At 46.4% G+C, this 13,412-nt stretch overlaps 1 protein-coding gene across 1 annotated transcript in view; it reads right to left on the reverse strand.

Moving 5' to 3' along the window:
* The window catches only part of LOC141078785 (trimeric intracellular cation channel type A), a 123,555-nt gene extending 121,826 nt beyond the window's left edge, over window positions 1–1,729 (reverse strand). Inside the window, exon 1 of the mRNA XM_073565223.1 lies at window positions 1,417–1,729. Within this exon, the coding sequence (XP_073421324.1) occupies window positions 1,417–1,540 (124 nt within the window). The 5' untranslated portion in view covers window positions 1,541–1,729. The remainder of the gene's footprint in view (window positions 1–1,416) is intronic.
* Window positions 1,730–13,412: the final 11,683 nt, after the last annotated feature.

Genomic DNA, 13,412 nt, shown 5'->3' on the forward strand with positions numbered 1-13,412 from the left:
CGCCGTGACTTACCTGCGCACCTCCCGATGCACCCCCCGCTCCACGACGCGTCCCCGCTCCTGACATCCGGCCTCCTCGTCGTCGCTCCTGCGCCCAATGCTCTGACTGGAACCTGTGACGCGGTGGCTCCGCCCCCAACATGGCGGAGCTCACCGTCTATTTCTTCCCAGCGTCTTCCCAGGTAAGACGCCTGTGTATCTTTGCTGTGTCGCTGTCTGTTCGGCCAGCGTTCACCCATCTCCCAGGCCCGGTATCCCTACCTTGTTTGCTCCGCCTGTGCTGTCGCTGATAGCTTCTGTGTCCTCCTCCTCGCTATTGCTGTGTCCCTGTCTCTGTCTCCCCTCTGGTGTCTTCCCCTGTGCTACCGTCTCTGGTAACCTGAGTGCTTCCTGCCTATTGTTCCCTTTGTCTGTTCTACCTTAGGTCCTTATCTTCATTGTTACTGTCTCTCCTCTTGTAGCCTCCAGTCTCCGCCAGTCCCGAGTGCTCCTCGTCCTTGTGCCTCTTAGGCTCTGTGTTCACTGTTACTTCCTCTCTGTTGCTTCTCTGACTCACTACCCTAGTCTCCCTGGTGCTTACCCAGTTGCCCCTTTGGCTCCGGCTGTCACGGTTTCATCCCTTGTGGGCCTGCCCCTAACACTCCCTGTATAGGGGGTGGCTCCACCTGGTCAGCTCGCCCGCGGGGGCTCTGGAGCCATGACCCAGAATGTCCACTCCAGGTTGTCCTAGCTTTTTCTACCCATCCTAGCACAACCGTAACACTTGCTGTGCTGAGATGAGCGGGCACTCGGAGCAGAGGGGGAACTGCTGTTGTCCATGGTGGCCAAACATGGGTTGTGCTAATGGGCCCGGTGTGTCTAATTATACAGGCTATACATGCTGACCCTAGATAACTTATTTTTTTCAGGTTGACATTCAGTTTATGTGAACACAAGTCCACTTCCTGCCCATGCTTTTTAATGTTTGTATTCTATGTTATATTATACGTTGCTATTATGGATAATGATGCTACATTTATCTTTTGTGTTATTTCATTTGGTGTTTAACTAAAGTATTAAAACTACAATTTTTGAACCATCAGCTTCAACATCATTATTACCTGTCAGCTTACTGTTGTTTCTACTATTCACAAATTTAGGGCTGATTTCATACACTACGTTTGTGTCGGCTAGGTCAGAACACGTTAGATATTTTTCTCAAGCCTTGTTTTATCCTGCTGGTATGAAACAACCAACAATCCAGCCATTCATTGTCTTACTATATTTTCTGTATACCTTAAAAGGCAAATTAGCAGTTGTCACAGACTAACGCACTTAACCCCTGCAATGCTAACTATGTATGAAGAATACATGCGTGAGACATGTGAAGCTAGTAAATGCCATCAGTACATGCACACTTAAGCTGAAATGACCCACCTGGCTCATACTTGAGATATAGGATGGAGATAATATAATACGCCACATCAAACAGTGGGAAGACAGGTAATTTGGAGAACGATACAGCCAGGTCCTCCAGGCTGAGAGATGACAGCAGCTCCATGGTGGTGGCTTAGCTTCCCACGCTGTCCTTGCTGATAGTGACAAGCTGCACTGACTGTATGGGGGATCTATGGGGAGGGGTGCAGGGGATGACAGCCAGTATGTGTGGGATCCCCTCTCCCACCTCACCAATGCTAAAATAAACCACGGTAGTGCTGGCTATATTTAGCTGCCTGCGAGATGCCACTCCTCTGTGCTGCCTGCATGGGAGGGTGAATACCCAACCGTAGAGAATTGCAGGACTTCCTTCTCGTCAGTTATATTTCTATTATTCATATTCATGATCTCTTACGTCCACCCAACCTCCTGTACGTAATCAAAGGAAAATGCAATATTGCCTCTTTGTGGGCTGTTTATTTATGATGGAGTTCTTCACTAATGTTACAAAGGTTGTAAAAAGACCTATGTCCATCTAGTTCAACCTTTCTCCACCAATTATAAATTCTTTGTCACTAAATTATCTATAACCCAAAATTCCATATGTGCTAAGGAAAGCATCCAGCCCTTTTTTTCTGCCCATGTTTATAATAAAAGGTTTGTTCTTTACCTATAAACTCCGTCACTCGTGTCCATGGACCATGTCTGGGATCACAGTTCATACCCATTAAAGTGGGGCTAATGGGTAAAAACAAAGCAAAATGCAAATAGTTTTTCACAGAGGAAGAGAACAGGGTCCCCAATGTCACCTTTTGGAGTAATCAATTCTAGAAGTCAGTATTGACCTATTAAAGAGCCTGGTCACATGACCTAGGATATAAAGCCAAACTAGAATCTCAAAAAGCTAAAGACCTCTAATTCCAGACAGATGTTTTGGGGTTTTGCCCCTTGTCACTGCAATATAGGAGACTGGTTGGAATGAGCTTCTATTGAAGGAGATGATGAAATGACATCATTGGATTGAGTCTGCCTTAACCCCTTAACCCCCAAGGGTGGTTTGCACGTTCATGACCGGGCCAATTTTTACAATTCTGACCACTGTCCCTTTATGAGGTAATAACTCTGGAACGCTTCCATGGATCCTGGTGATTCTGAAATTGTTTTCTCGTGACATATTGTACTTCATGCTAGTGGTAAAATTTAATTCATATAACTTGCGTTTATTTGTGAAAAAAACAGAAATTTGGCAAAAATTTTGAAAATTTTGCAATTTTCCAACTTTGATTTTTATGCCCTTAAATCACAGAGATACGGCACACAAAAAACTTAATAAATAACATTTTCCACATGTTTACTTTACATCAGCACAATTTTGGAACCCAAATGTCTTTTTCTTAGGAAGTTATAAGGGTTAAAAATTGACCAGCGATTTCTCATTTGTGCAACACCATTTTATTTTTACGGACCACATCACATTTGAAGCCACTTTGAGGGGTCTAAATGATAGAAAATACCCAAAAGTGACACCATTCTAAAAATTGCACCCCTTAAGGTGCTCAAAACCACATTCAAGAAGTTTATTAACCCTTCAGGTGCTTCACAGGAATTTTTTTGAATACTTAAAAAAAAAATGAACATTTAACTTCAATTTTTTTTATTTTACCAAGGGTAACAGGAGAAGTTGGACTGCAAAAGTTATTGTGCAGTTTGTCCTGAGTACGCTGATACCTGATATGTGGGGGGACCACTGTTTTGGCGCATGGCAGAGCTCAGAAGGGAAGGAGCGCCGTTTGACTTTTTCAATGCAAAATTGGCTAGAATTCAGATCGGACGCCATGTCACGTTTGGAGAGCCCCTGATGTACCTAAACAGTGGAAACCCCCCACAAGTGACCCCATTTTGGAAACTAGACCCCCCAAGGAACTTATCTAGATATGTGGTGAGAACTTTGAACCAAGAAGGGCTTCACAGAAGTTTATAACGTACAGCGGTACAATTAAAAAATCATATTTTTTCCACAAAAATGATCTTTTCACCCCCAATTTTAATTTTCCAAAGGGTAACAGGACACTAAAAGTTATTGTGAAATTTGACATGAGTACGCTGATACCCCATATGTGGGTGTAAACGACTATTTGGGCGCATGGCAGAGCTCAGAAGGGAAGCAGCGCCATTTGACTTTTTTGGCTGGAATTGAGATCGGACACCATGTCACGATTGGAAAACCCCTGATGTACCAAAACAGTGGAAACCCCCCACAAATGACACCATGTTGGAAACTAGACCCCCCAAGGAACTTATCTAGATGTGTGGTGAGAACTTTGAACCCCCAAGGGCTTCACAGAAGTTTATAACATACAGCCGTACAATTAAAAAATCATATTTTTTCCACAAAAATGATCTTTTCACCCTCAATTCTTATTTTTCCAAGGGTAACAGGACCCTAAAAGTTATTGTGCAATTTGTCCTGAGTATGCTGATACCCCACTTGTGGGGGTAAACCACTATTTGGGCGCATGGCAGAGCTCGGAAGGGAAGCAGCGCCATTTGACTTTTTGGCTGGAATTGAGATCGGACACCATGTTGCGTTTGGAAAGCCCCTGATGTACCAAAACAGTGAAAACCCCCCACAAATTACACCATTTTGGAAACTGGACCCCCCAAGGAACTTATCTAGATGTGTGGTGAGCACTTTGAACCCCCCAGTGCTTCACAGAAGTTTATAACGCCCGGGCGTGAAAATTAAAAAATCGTATTTTTTCCACAAACATGATCTTTTAGTCACCAATTTTTTTATTTTCCCAAGGGTACCAGGAGAAATTGGACACCAAAATTTGTTGTCCAATTTGTCCTGAGTACGCTGATAGCCCATATGTGGGAGAAAACTACTGTATGGGCACACGTCGGGGCTCGGAAGGGAAGTAGTGACGTTTTGGAATGCAGACTTTGATGGAATGCTCTGTGGGTGTCATGTTGCCTTTGGAGAGCCCCGAATGTACCTAAACAGTGGAAACCCCCCAAAAGTGACACCATTTTGGAAACTAGACCCCCTAAGGAACTTATCTAGATGTGTGGTGAGCACTTTGAAACCCCAAGGGCTTCACAGAAGTTTATAATGCCCGGGCATGAAAATAAAAAAATCGTATTTTTTCCACAAACATGATAATTTAGTCCCCAATTTTTTATTTTCCCAAGGGTAACAGGAGAAATTGGACCCCAAAAGTTGTTGTCCAATTTTTCTTGAGTACACTGATACCTTATATGTGGGAGAAAACTACTGTATGGGCACACGTCGGGGCTCGGAAGCGAAGAAGTGACGTTTTGGAATGCAGACTTTGATGGAATGTTCTGCGGGTGTCATGTGCGTTTGGAGAGCCTCTGATGTACCTAAACTATTGAAACTCCCCAAAAGTGATCCCATTTTGGACACTAGACCCCCCACGGAACTTATCTAGATGTGTGGTGAGCACTTTGAACCCCCAAGTGCTTCACAGAAGTTTATAACGCCCGGGCGTGAAAATAAAAAAATCATTTTTTCACAAAAATGATATTTTTGCCCCCAATTTTTTATTTTCCTAAGGGTAACAGGAGAAATTGGACCCCAAAAGTTGTTTTTCAATTTGTCCTGAGTACGCTGATATCCTATATGTGGGGGTAAAACACTGTTTGGGCACATGGCAGACCTTGGAAGGGAAGGAGCACCATTTAATTTTTTCAACGCAGAATTGGCTGGAATTGAGATCAGACGCCATGTTGCATTTGGAGAGCACCTGATGTGCCCAAACAGTGGAAACCCCCAATTCTAACTCCAACCCGAACCCCAACACACCCCTAACCCTAATCTCAGCCCTAACCCTAGCCCTAACCCTAACCCTAATGGGAAAATGGAAATAAATACATTTTTTTAATTTTATTGTTTTTCCCTAACTAAGGGGGTGAAAACGGGGGGTTTGATTTACCATTTATGGTGGTTTTTATATTTGGCAGCTGTAGCACACTAAAAGACGCTTTTTATTGTAAAAATAGTTTTTGCATCAGCACATATTGAGAGCTATAATATTTCTATATTTTGACCCACTGAGTCATGTGAGGTCTTATTTTTTGTGGGACGAGTTGACGCTTATATTGGTATCATGTTCGGGCACGTGACATCTTTTGATCGCTTTTTATTCCGATTTTTGGGAAGCAGAACGAACAAAAACAAGCGTTTCATGAATTTCTTTTGGGGGGTGCGTTTACACCGTTCCGCGAGCGGTAAAATTGATAAAGAGGTTTTATTCTTCGGGTCAGTACGGTTACAGCGATACCTCATTTAGATCTTTTTTTATGTTTTGGCGCTTTTATGCATTGAAAACAATTTTATATAAAAAATAATTATTTTTGCATCGCTTTATTCTGTGAGCTATAACTTTTTATTTTTTTGCGGATGACGCTGTGTGGCAGCTCGTTTTTTGCGGGACAAGATGACGTTTTCAGTGGTACCATGAATATTTATATGCGTCTTTTTGATCGCATGTTATTGCACTTTTTGTTCGGCGGTATGATAATAAATCATTATTTTTGGCTTCGCTTTTTATTTTTTAAGGGGTTCGCTAAAGGGGTTAACTAACGGGACAGTTTTATAGGGCGGGTCGTTACGGATGCGGCGATACCAAATATGTGTACTTTTATTGTTTTTTTTTTATTTCCAAAAAATGATTTTATTAGGGAATATTTTTTTTTTCTTTTTATTTAGCGATTTTTTTAAAATTATTTTTACACTTTTTTTTTTTTTTTTACTTTATTACATTGTCCCAGGTGGGACATACCTGTCCTGTGAGAGATCGCTGATCTGTCACATCACAGATCACTGTGACAGATCAGCAATCTGTCACAGGCAGTGTGCAGGTTTCCTCCTTGCCTGCGCTTTGCAGGCACTGAGGAAGCCAGCTCCCTGCAGGCCCCCGAAGGTCCCTGTCGCCATCTTGGATCCGGGGACCTGCAGGGAAAGAGCCCCCCGCAGCAGCGCTGCACATTGCGCTGATGTGGGGGGCTCAGGGAAGCACGGAGGGAGTCCCCTCCCTGCCGATGTTTCCCTTTAACCCCCGGTACACCGCGGGGTTAACGTGTCGGGGGCGGTCCGTGACCGCCCCTGACACATTGTGCTGGGTGTCAGCTGTGATAATCAGCTGACACCCAGCCGCGATCAGCGGCGCTCACCACGTGGGCGCCGCTGATCACTGTGACGTACTATCCCATCCCTGGGAATTAAGTCCCAGGGCACATGGACGGGATAGTACATCACATGACAGAAAGGGGTTGAAGAGAATCTGTCACCTCATTTTAGGCCTATGAGATGCGGCCACCGCCATCAGGGGCTTATCTAAGTCCCCGATGTAACCTGAAAGATAAGAAAAACAAGTTAGATTATACTCACCCGGGGGTCCGGTCCGATGGGTGTCGCGGTCCGGTCTGGCGCCTCCCATCTTCTAGCGATGACGTCCTCCTTCTTACTTCTGATGCGCCTCCTGGACAGACATACTATATCTGCCCTATTGAGGACAGAGTAAAGTACTGCAGTGCGCAGGCGCCGGAAAAGGTCAGAGAAGTCCGGCACCTGCGCACTACAGTACTCATAGAATCGTAGAGTTGGAAAAGACCTCCTGGGCCATCTGGTCCAACCCCCTGCTCAAAGCAGGATTCTCTAAATCATCCCAGACAGATATCTGTCCAGCCTCTGTTTGAAGACCTCTATTGAAGGAGAACTCACCACCTCTCGTGGCAGCCTGTTCCACTCATTGATCACTCTAACTGTCAAAAAGTTTTTTCTAATATCTAATCTGTGTCTCCTCCCATTCAGTTTCATCCCATTGCTTCTAGTCTTTCCTTGTGCAAATGAGAATAAAGATGATCCTTCTACAATGTGACAGCCCTTTAGATATTTGTAGGCAGCTATTAAGTCTCCTTCTCAGTCTTCTCTTTTGCAGGCTAAACATTCCCAAATCCTGCAACCTTTCCTCATAAGACAGGGTTTGCAGACCGGTCACCATTCTGGTCGCTCTTTTCTGAACTTGCTCCAGTTTGTTGATGTCTTTTTTAAAATGTGGTGCCCAAAACTGGACACAGTGTTCCAGATGAAGTCTGACCAAAGAGGAGTAGAGGGCAATAATGACTTCACGTGAGCTAGACTGTATGCTTCTGTTAATACATCCTAGAATTGCATTTGCCTTTTTTTCTGCTGAATCACACTGTAGACTCATATTCAGCCTGTGATCTATTAGTATACCCAAGTCTTTTTCACATGTGCTGTTGCTTAGCCCTATTCCTCCGATTCTGTATATGCTATTTTCATTTTTATTGCCCAGATGTAGTACTTTGCATTTTTCCCTGTTAAAAACCTTTCTGTTAGTTGCTGCCCACTGCTCCAGTTTATTTATATCTTTTTGAATCTTCTCTCTCTCTTGTCTAGTATTAGCTATCCCTCCTAGCTTTGTGTCAACAGCAAATTTAATCAGTTTTCCCTCAATTCCTTCATCTAAATCGTTGATAAAGAAGTTGAACAATACTCCACTCGAGACATTCTTCCAACTGGATGTGCAGCCATTTATGACCACTCTTTGGGTCTGATCACTAAGCCAGTTATGAATCCACCTAACAGGGATTGTGTGAGATACTTTGTCAAATGCTTTGCTGAAGTCAAGATATGCTATATCTACAGCATTTCCCTGATCCACCCAATCAGTGATTCTGTCATGGAAGGAAATTAAGTTAGTCTGACATGACTTATTAGTTACAAACCCATGCTGACTCTGTTTAATCACTTCATTCTTATCCAGGTACTGTTAGGCGTCGGGTTTCTGCATCTGCTCTGCAGGAATCCAGAGCCTCACATTCTGCGGTCTCCTACTGTTTATCTACCGCAGAGGAGATTGCTCTGCAGCAAATCTCTCCAGAGACTAAGTCTCTCTGTCCTCCTACTGGGCATGCTCACGAGATGATCTCCCATTGGAGATCGGGAGTCATGTGCCCAGGTCCTGCTCTAGATCTCATTGGTCCATTTCGGAGATCTGGAAGCTTCCGGAAGGTCCCGGCTATAAAAAGCGAGCATGACCGTTCGACCAGGTGCTAGTATAGTCTCTAGTTGCTACTGTGTGAATGATGATGGATGTATGAACCTGCGAATGACTCATTAAGATCCCCTCCCTCTGATATTACGAATGTGTACAGGGACTTAGATTAGAGTCAGCGCCAGCGCGTGGCAAGCCTCAAGTCACTACACCATCATCCACAGTGCTAGCATCCGACATTGCGCCTGCTTCTTTGCTTCCTCCTTGGCGTCCGCAGTAGCGACGCCGCACACACGGTAGGTCTAGATGGATGCAGCTCCTCTGCCTTGGGTCCTGCTCCTGTGACCAGATACCGTGTGTGCATTTACCTGAGGCCTGTGACACTAACAGGCTCAGCTTTTTGTATGTTTATGTTACAGCACCTCTGTGAGTTAACAGAGTCCGCTTTGCGCACTTCGGGTGAAGTTGAACCTGTGCGCATTATACCGCCATATAGCACGTCTGCCATTACTTAGCAGCAGTTATAACACCTTCTGCATGGTGGACCCCGAGCGGCGAATGCACTTTATTATTTATTTTATTTAGCGCGTTCCGCCGTTCCTAACAGGTACTGACATACATGTTGTTTAATAATTTGTTCAAAGATCTTTCCTGGTATAGAAAGTCAGACTCACCGGCCTATAGTTGCCTGGGTCCACCTTCTTCCCCTTTTTGAAGCTAGGAACAACATTTGCTCTTCTCCAGTGTTCTGGAACTTCTCCTGTTCTCCACGAATTTTCAAAGATTATGGAGAGCGGTTAAAAAATTTCTTTTGCATTCTCCTTCAATACTCTGGGGTGTAATTCATCTGGACCTGGAGACTTGAATTCATTTAGGTTAGCTAAGTGTTTCCTCACTATATTACTGTTTATAGATATACTGGATTCTTCTATTCCCTTAATAGGACAGTGAAGAATAGTTGATGTTATATTTCCTTTCTGAGAGAAAACAGATGCAAAATAGGAATTTAAAAGTTCAGCCTTCTCAACATCTTGTCTTACCATTTCATCATTTTCATCCTGTAAAAATCCTATAGCATCTTTGACATTTCTTTTACTTTTGACATATCCCCAACATTTCTTTTACTTTTGACATATCCCCAAAATCCTTTATTATTGCTTTTGACGTCTCTTGCAAGCCTCAATTCATTGTCAGCTTTAGATAATCTGATTCATGCCCAGCAGGTTCTGCAGACAGCATTATATTCTTCTTTAGATATGCCTCCCTCTTTCCATTTTATAAACATTTCTTTCTTCCTTTTTAGCATGTGCTTAAGTTCTGTGTTCATCCATCCTGGTTTCCTTAAATGCTTCCTATTCTTCCCTCTTTTCAGAATTGTTAACGATTGCGCTTTGAGAATTTTTTTTTCAAGATTTCACATCCTTCCTGGATATTTTTGTCCTTAAGGATACCCAGCCATTGGATCCCTCCAATTCTCCTTCTGAATCCCATAAAATCTGCCTTTCTGAAATCTAACCTTGACGTCTGAGTCTTCACAGGTCTTCCTCCTCTAGTTATCCAAAATTCTAAAATAGCATGGTCGCTACCTCCTAGGGTCCCAGCCACTTTTACCTCCTCAACCATTTCCTCCTTGTTTATAAGGATTAGATGCAAGGTAGCAGTTCCCCTTGTTTTCTCCCCTACCTTTTGGAAGATAAAGTTGTCAGCAAGAGAGGATAAGAATTTCCTTGACCTGTTAGTTTTGCCTGAGAGAGATTCCCAACAAATGTCTGGATAGTTGAAATCTCCCATGACAACGATGTCATATTGTTTAGAGAACTCAGGCATTTGATGCATAAAGAGTTTATCCATATCTTCAGCTTGCACAGGCGGCCTGTAGTAAATGCCTACAATGGTGTCCTTTCCATTGTTCTGTCCTTGTATTCTTACCCAAACAGTTTCCACAGAACTCCCAGTCTCTGAAGCTTCAATCTCTGTGCAGATATACGTGTTTCTAACATACAATGTGTCACGGCCCCCACTGCGCACCCTGCCACGCGCTCTCATCCTTACCTGCCAGCACCGCAGCCCCTCTCACTCCAGCGGCGGCGGCGGCATACTTCTCTGACCGGCCTGTGGCCTGTGACGTTACTGCGACTCCTGCGCATGCGCCCTAGGCCGCGGCCGGCTCTCCCTGCTGGATCTTATACTCCGGCGGTGCCCTAACCCGGTAGTAGCATCGCCGGACCAATGGGGGCAGATCCTCGCCTATATCAGGCCGCCCTCCCTTAGTGGAGGCGCCTGATCGTTGATGTTATATCAGCACTCTGGGTCCCCGTGGTTTGCCCTGTATACGGCTTCAATCCTCACTCTGCCTTGTGCTTCCTTGCAGTCCTGCTCCAGACCTGCCTAACCGTGTCTGTTCCTGCAGTCCTGCTCCAGCCCTGCCTAACCATGTCTGTTCCTGCTCTGGTCCTGCCAACCCGTGTCTGTTCCTGCAGTCCTACTCCAGTCCTGCCTAACCGTGTCTGTTCCTGCTCCGGTCCTGCCTACCCATGTCTGTTCCTGCAGTCCTACTCCAGTCCTGCCTAACCGTGCCTGGTCCTGCTCCAGTACTGCCTAACCGACTCGGTTACTGTAGTTCACTCCGAGCTGCCCCTCTTGGTTCCGGCTACCGTGGCATTCGAACCCCTGGACCTGCTCCTAACGGTCCCTGTATAGGTGTCGGTTCCAGCAGGTTGCTCGTCTGGGGCGCCTCGATGCCACGGTCCAGAGGGTCCCCTCCGGGTTTCCCACCTTGCCTAGCGTGTCGCTAACAGTACGATCAGGCCATGGATCCCGCCAGTGCTTCTGCTCCCGCTCAGAAGGAGTTGCTCTTTTTGCGGGAGAACCAGGGGTGGATCATGTCCGTAATGAAGTCTATGGAGTCAAGTCTGTCAGCCCTTCAGGCCGCCGATCTGGGGAATGCTGCCCAACTGGCCAGTCTCCAGCAGGAGCTGGGCCAGCAGCGTGATGCCCAGTCCCATATTCTGACCTATATGGCCTCCGTAGACAACCACTTGGTGGCTCTCCAGTCCGCCGCTGCGGCTTCTGTCGCTCCCCCGATCCCGTGTCGTTTCCCTCTCCTCGCCTTGCCAAACCACCCCGATACAGTGGCGATCCCAAGCAGTGTAGAGGGTTCTTAAACCAATGTAGCCTGCACTTCGAGCTTCTGCCTCACCAGTATCCTTCCGATAGGGCCAAGGTGGCCTTTATCATGTCCCATCTGGAGGGAGAGGCCCTGTCTTGGGTCAATCCTCTCTGGGAGAGGGATGATCCCATGGTTTTAAATATTCAGGTCTTTTTGGATACCTTTCGTAAGGTATTTGATGAGCCAGGACGGGTAGCCTCTCTTACCGAGTCACTTTTCAACCTCCACCAGGGCGCCCTGACGGTCGGTCAGTATGCCATCCGGTTCTGCACATTATCTTCTGTATTGGGTTGGAATAATGCGGCATTGGTGGGAGCCTTTTGGCGTGGGCTGTCGGGCAGGATAAAGGATGAATTGGCGGGTCGGGATACTCCTTCCACTCTCGAGGACCTCATCTCCCTGGCTACTCGCATAGACCTCCGGTTCCAGGAGCGCATGCAGGAGTCTGCTAGGGATAGGAGAGCCAGCAGGCCAGCCCCATCCACTGATCGGTCCTTTAGTTCCCGACCAGCAGGTTCTGCCCACACTCCTCCTCCCGAGCCCATGCAGGTAGACTGGGTCCGGATGGCTGAGACACGTCAGAGAGAGACAGGCGCAGGGTCTATGTCTTTATGGTGGAGGAGCATCGCATTTCATCCGTTCTTGCCCTGAGAGACTGGGACACTCTTCCACCTAGGCCAGGTAAGAGAGGCCTCCCTAGGTGATAATGATTCCTCTCAAGCCCTCACGTTATCTGTTCTTTTGCTTTCAGGGGAGAGGCGTGGGTCCGAGGTGGCCTACGTAGATTTAGGCTCTGCAGGCAACTTCATCCGGCGTGAAGTGGTGGATAAATATCGGATTCCCATGGTTGCTCTAAAGAATGCTTGGTGGATTGCCTCCGTTGACGGCAGACCGCTACAGAAACCCATTTCCATGGTCACAGAGGAGGTGCTCTCCACCGGGAAAAGGTGGCCTTCTACGTGTTGCCCGATTTGTCTCACGCTATTCTGCTCGGTCTTCCGTGGCTACTGACTCATCAGCCGGTCCTCAACTGGTCGTCCGGGGAGGTTTTGCGCTGGGGTGACCCATGTCAAGGCCGGTGTCTGAGCTCTATTCATCCTATTGTCTCCGCACGCCCACCTCTAGAACTCTTGGGGTTTCCTTCGGCCTATTGGTCCTATGCGGACGTCTTTGACAAAAAGGAGGCGGAGGTCCTTCCACCGCATCGGTCTTTCGATTGTCCTATCGAGTTAATCCCTGGTTCCACCCCTCCTAGGGTTAGGATTTACCCACAGTCTCCCACAGAGACCGCAGCTATGTCCGAGTACGTCCAGGAGAATCTCGCCAAAGGTTTTATTCGGAAGTCTTCCTCTCCGGCAGGAGCCGGTTTCTTCTTCGTTAAGAAGAGGGACGGTTCGCTGCACCCATGCATCGACTACAGGGGCTTAAACAACATCACTATCAAAAATCGGTACTCTCTTCCTCTCATCCCGGAGCTGTTTGACCGCCTCAGAGGGGCACGGATCTTCTCCAAGTTGGATCTCAGGGGAGCTTACAATCTTATCCGCATCCGGGCCGGCGATGAATGGAAGACCGCCTTTAACACCCGTGACGGTCACTATGAGTACCTGGTTATGCCCTTTGGTCTGTGCAACGCTCCGGCTGTGTTTCAGGAATTTGTTAATGAGGTCTTCCGGGACCTTCTGTACTCCAGTGTCGTGGTGTACTTGGATGACATCCTTGTCTTCTCCTCGGATCTTCCGTCTCATAGGAGGACTGTCCGCCTGGTTCTTCAGCGTCTC

Source organism: Dendrobates tinctorius, unplaced genomic scaffold, assembly GCF_039654945.1.
Source record: "Dendrobates tinctorius isolate UK_male_01 unplaced genomic scaffold, ASM3965494v1 ptg000596c, whole genome shotgun sequence".
Taxonomy (NCBI): domain Eukaryota; kingdom Metazoa; phylum Chordata; class Amphibia; order Anura; family Dendrobatidae; genus Dendrobates; species Dendrobates tinctorius.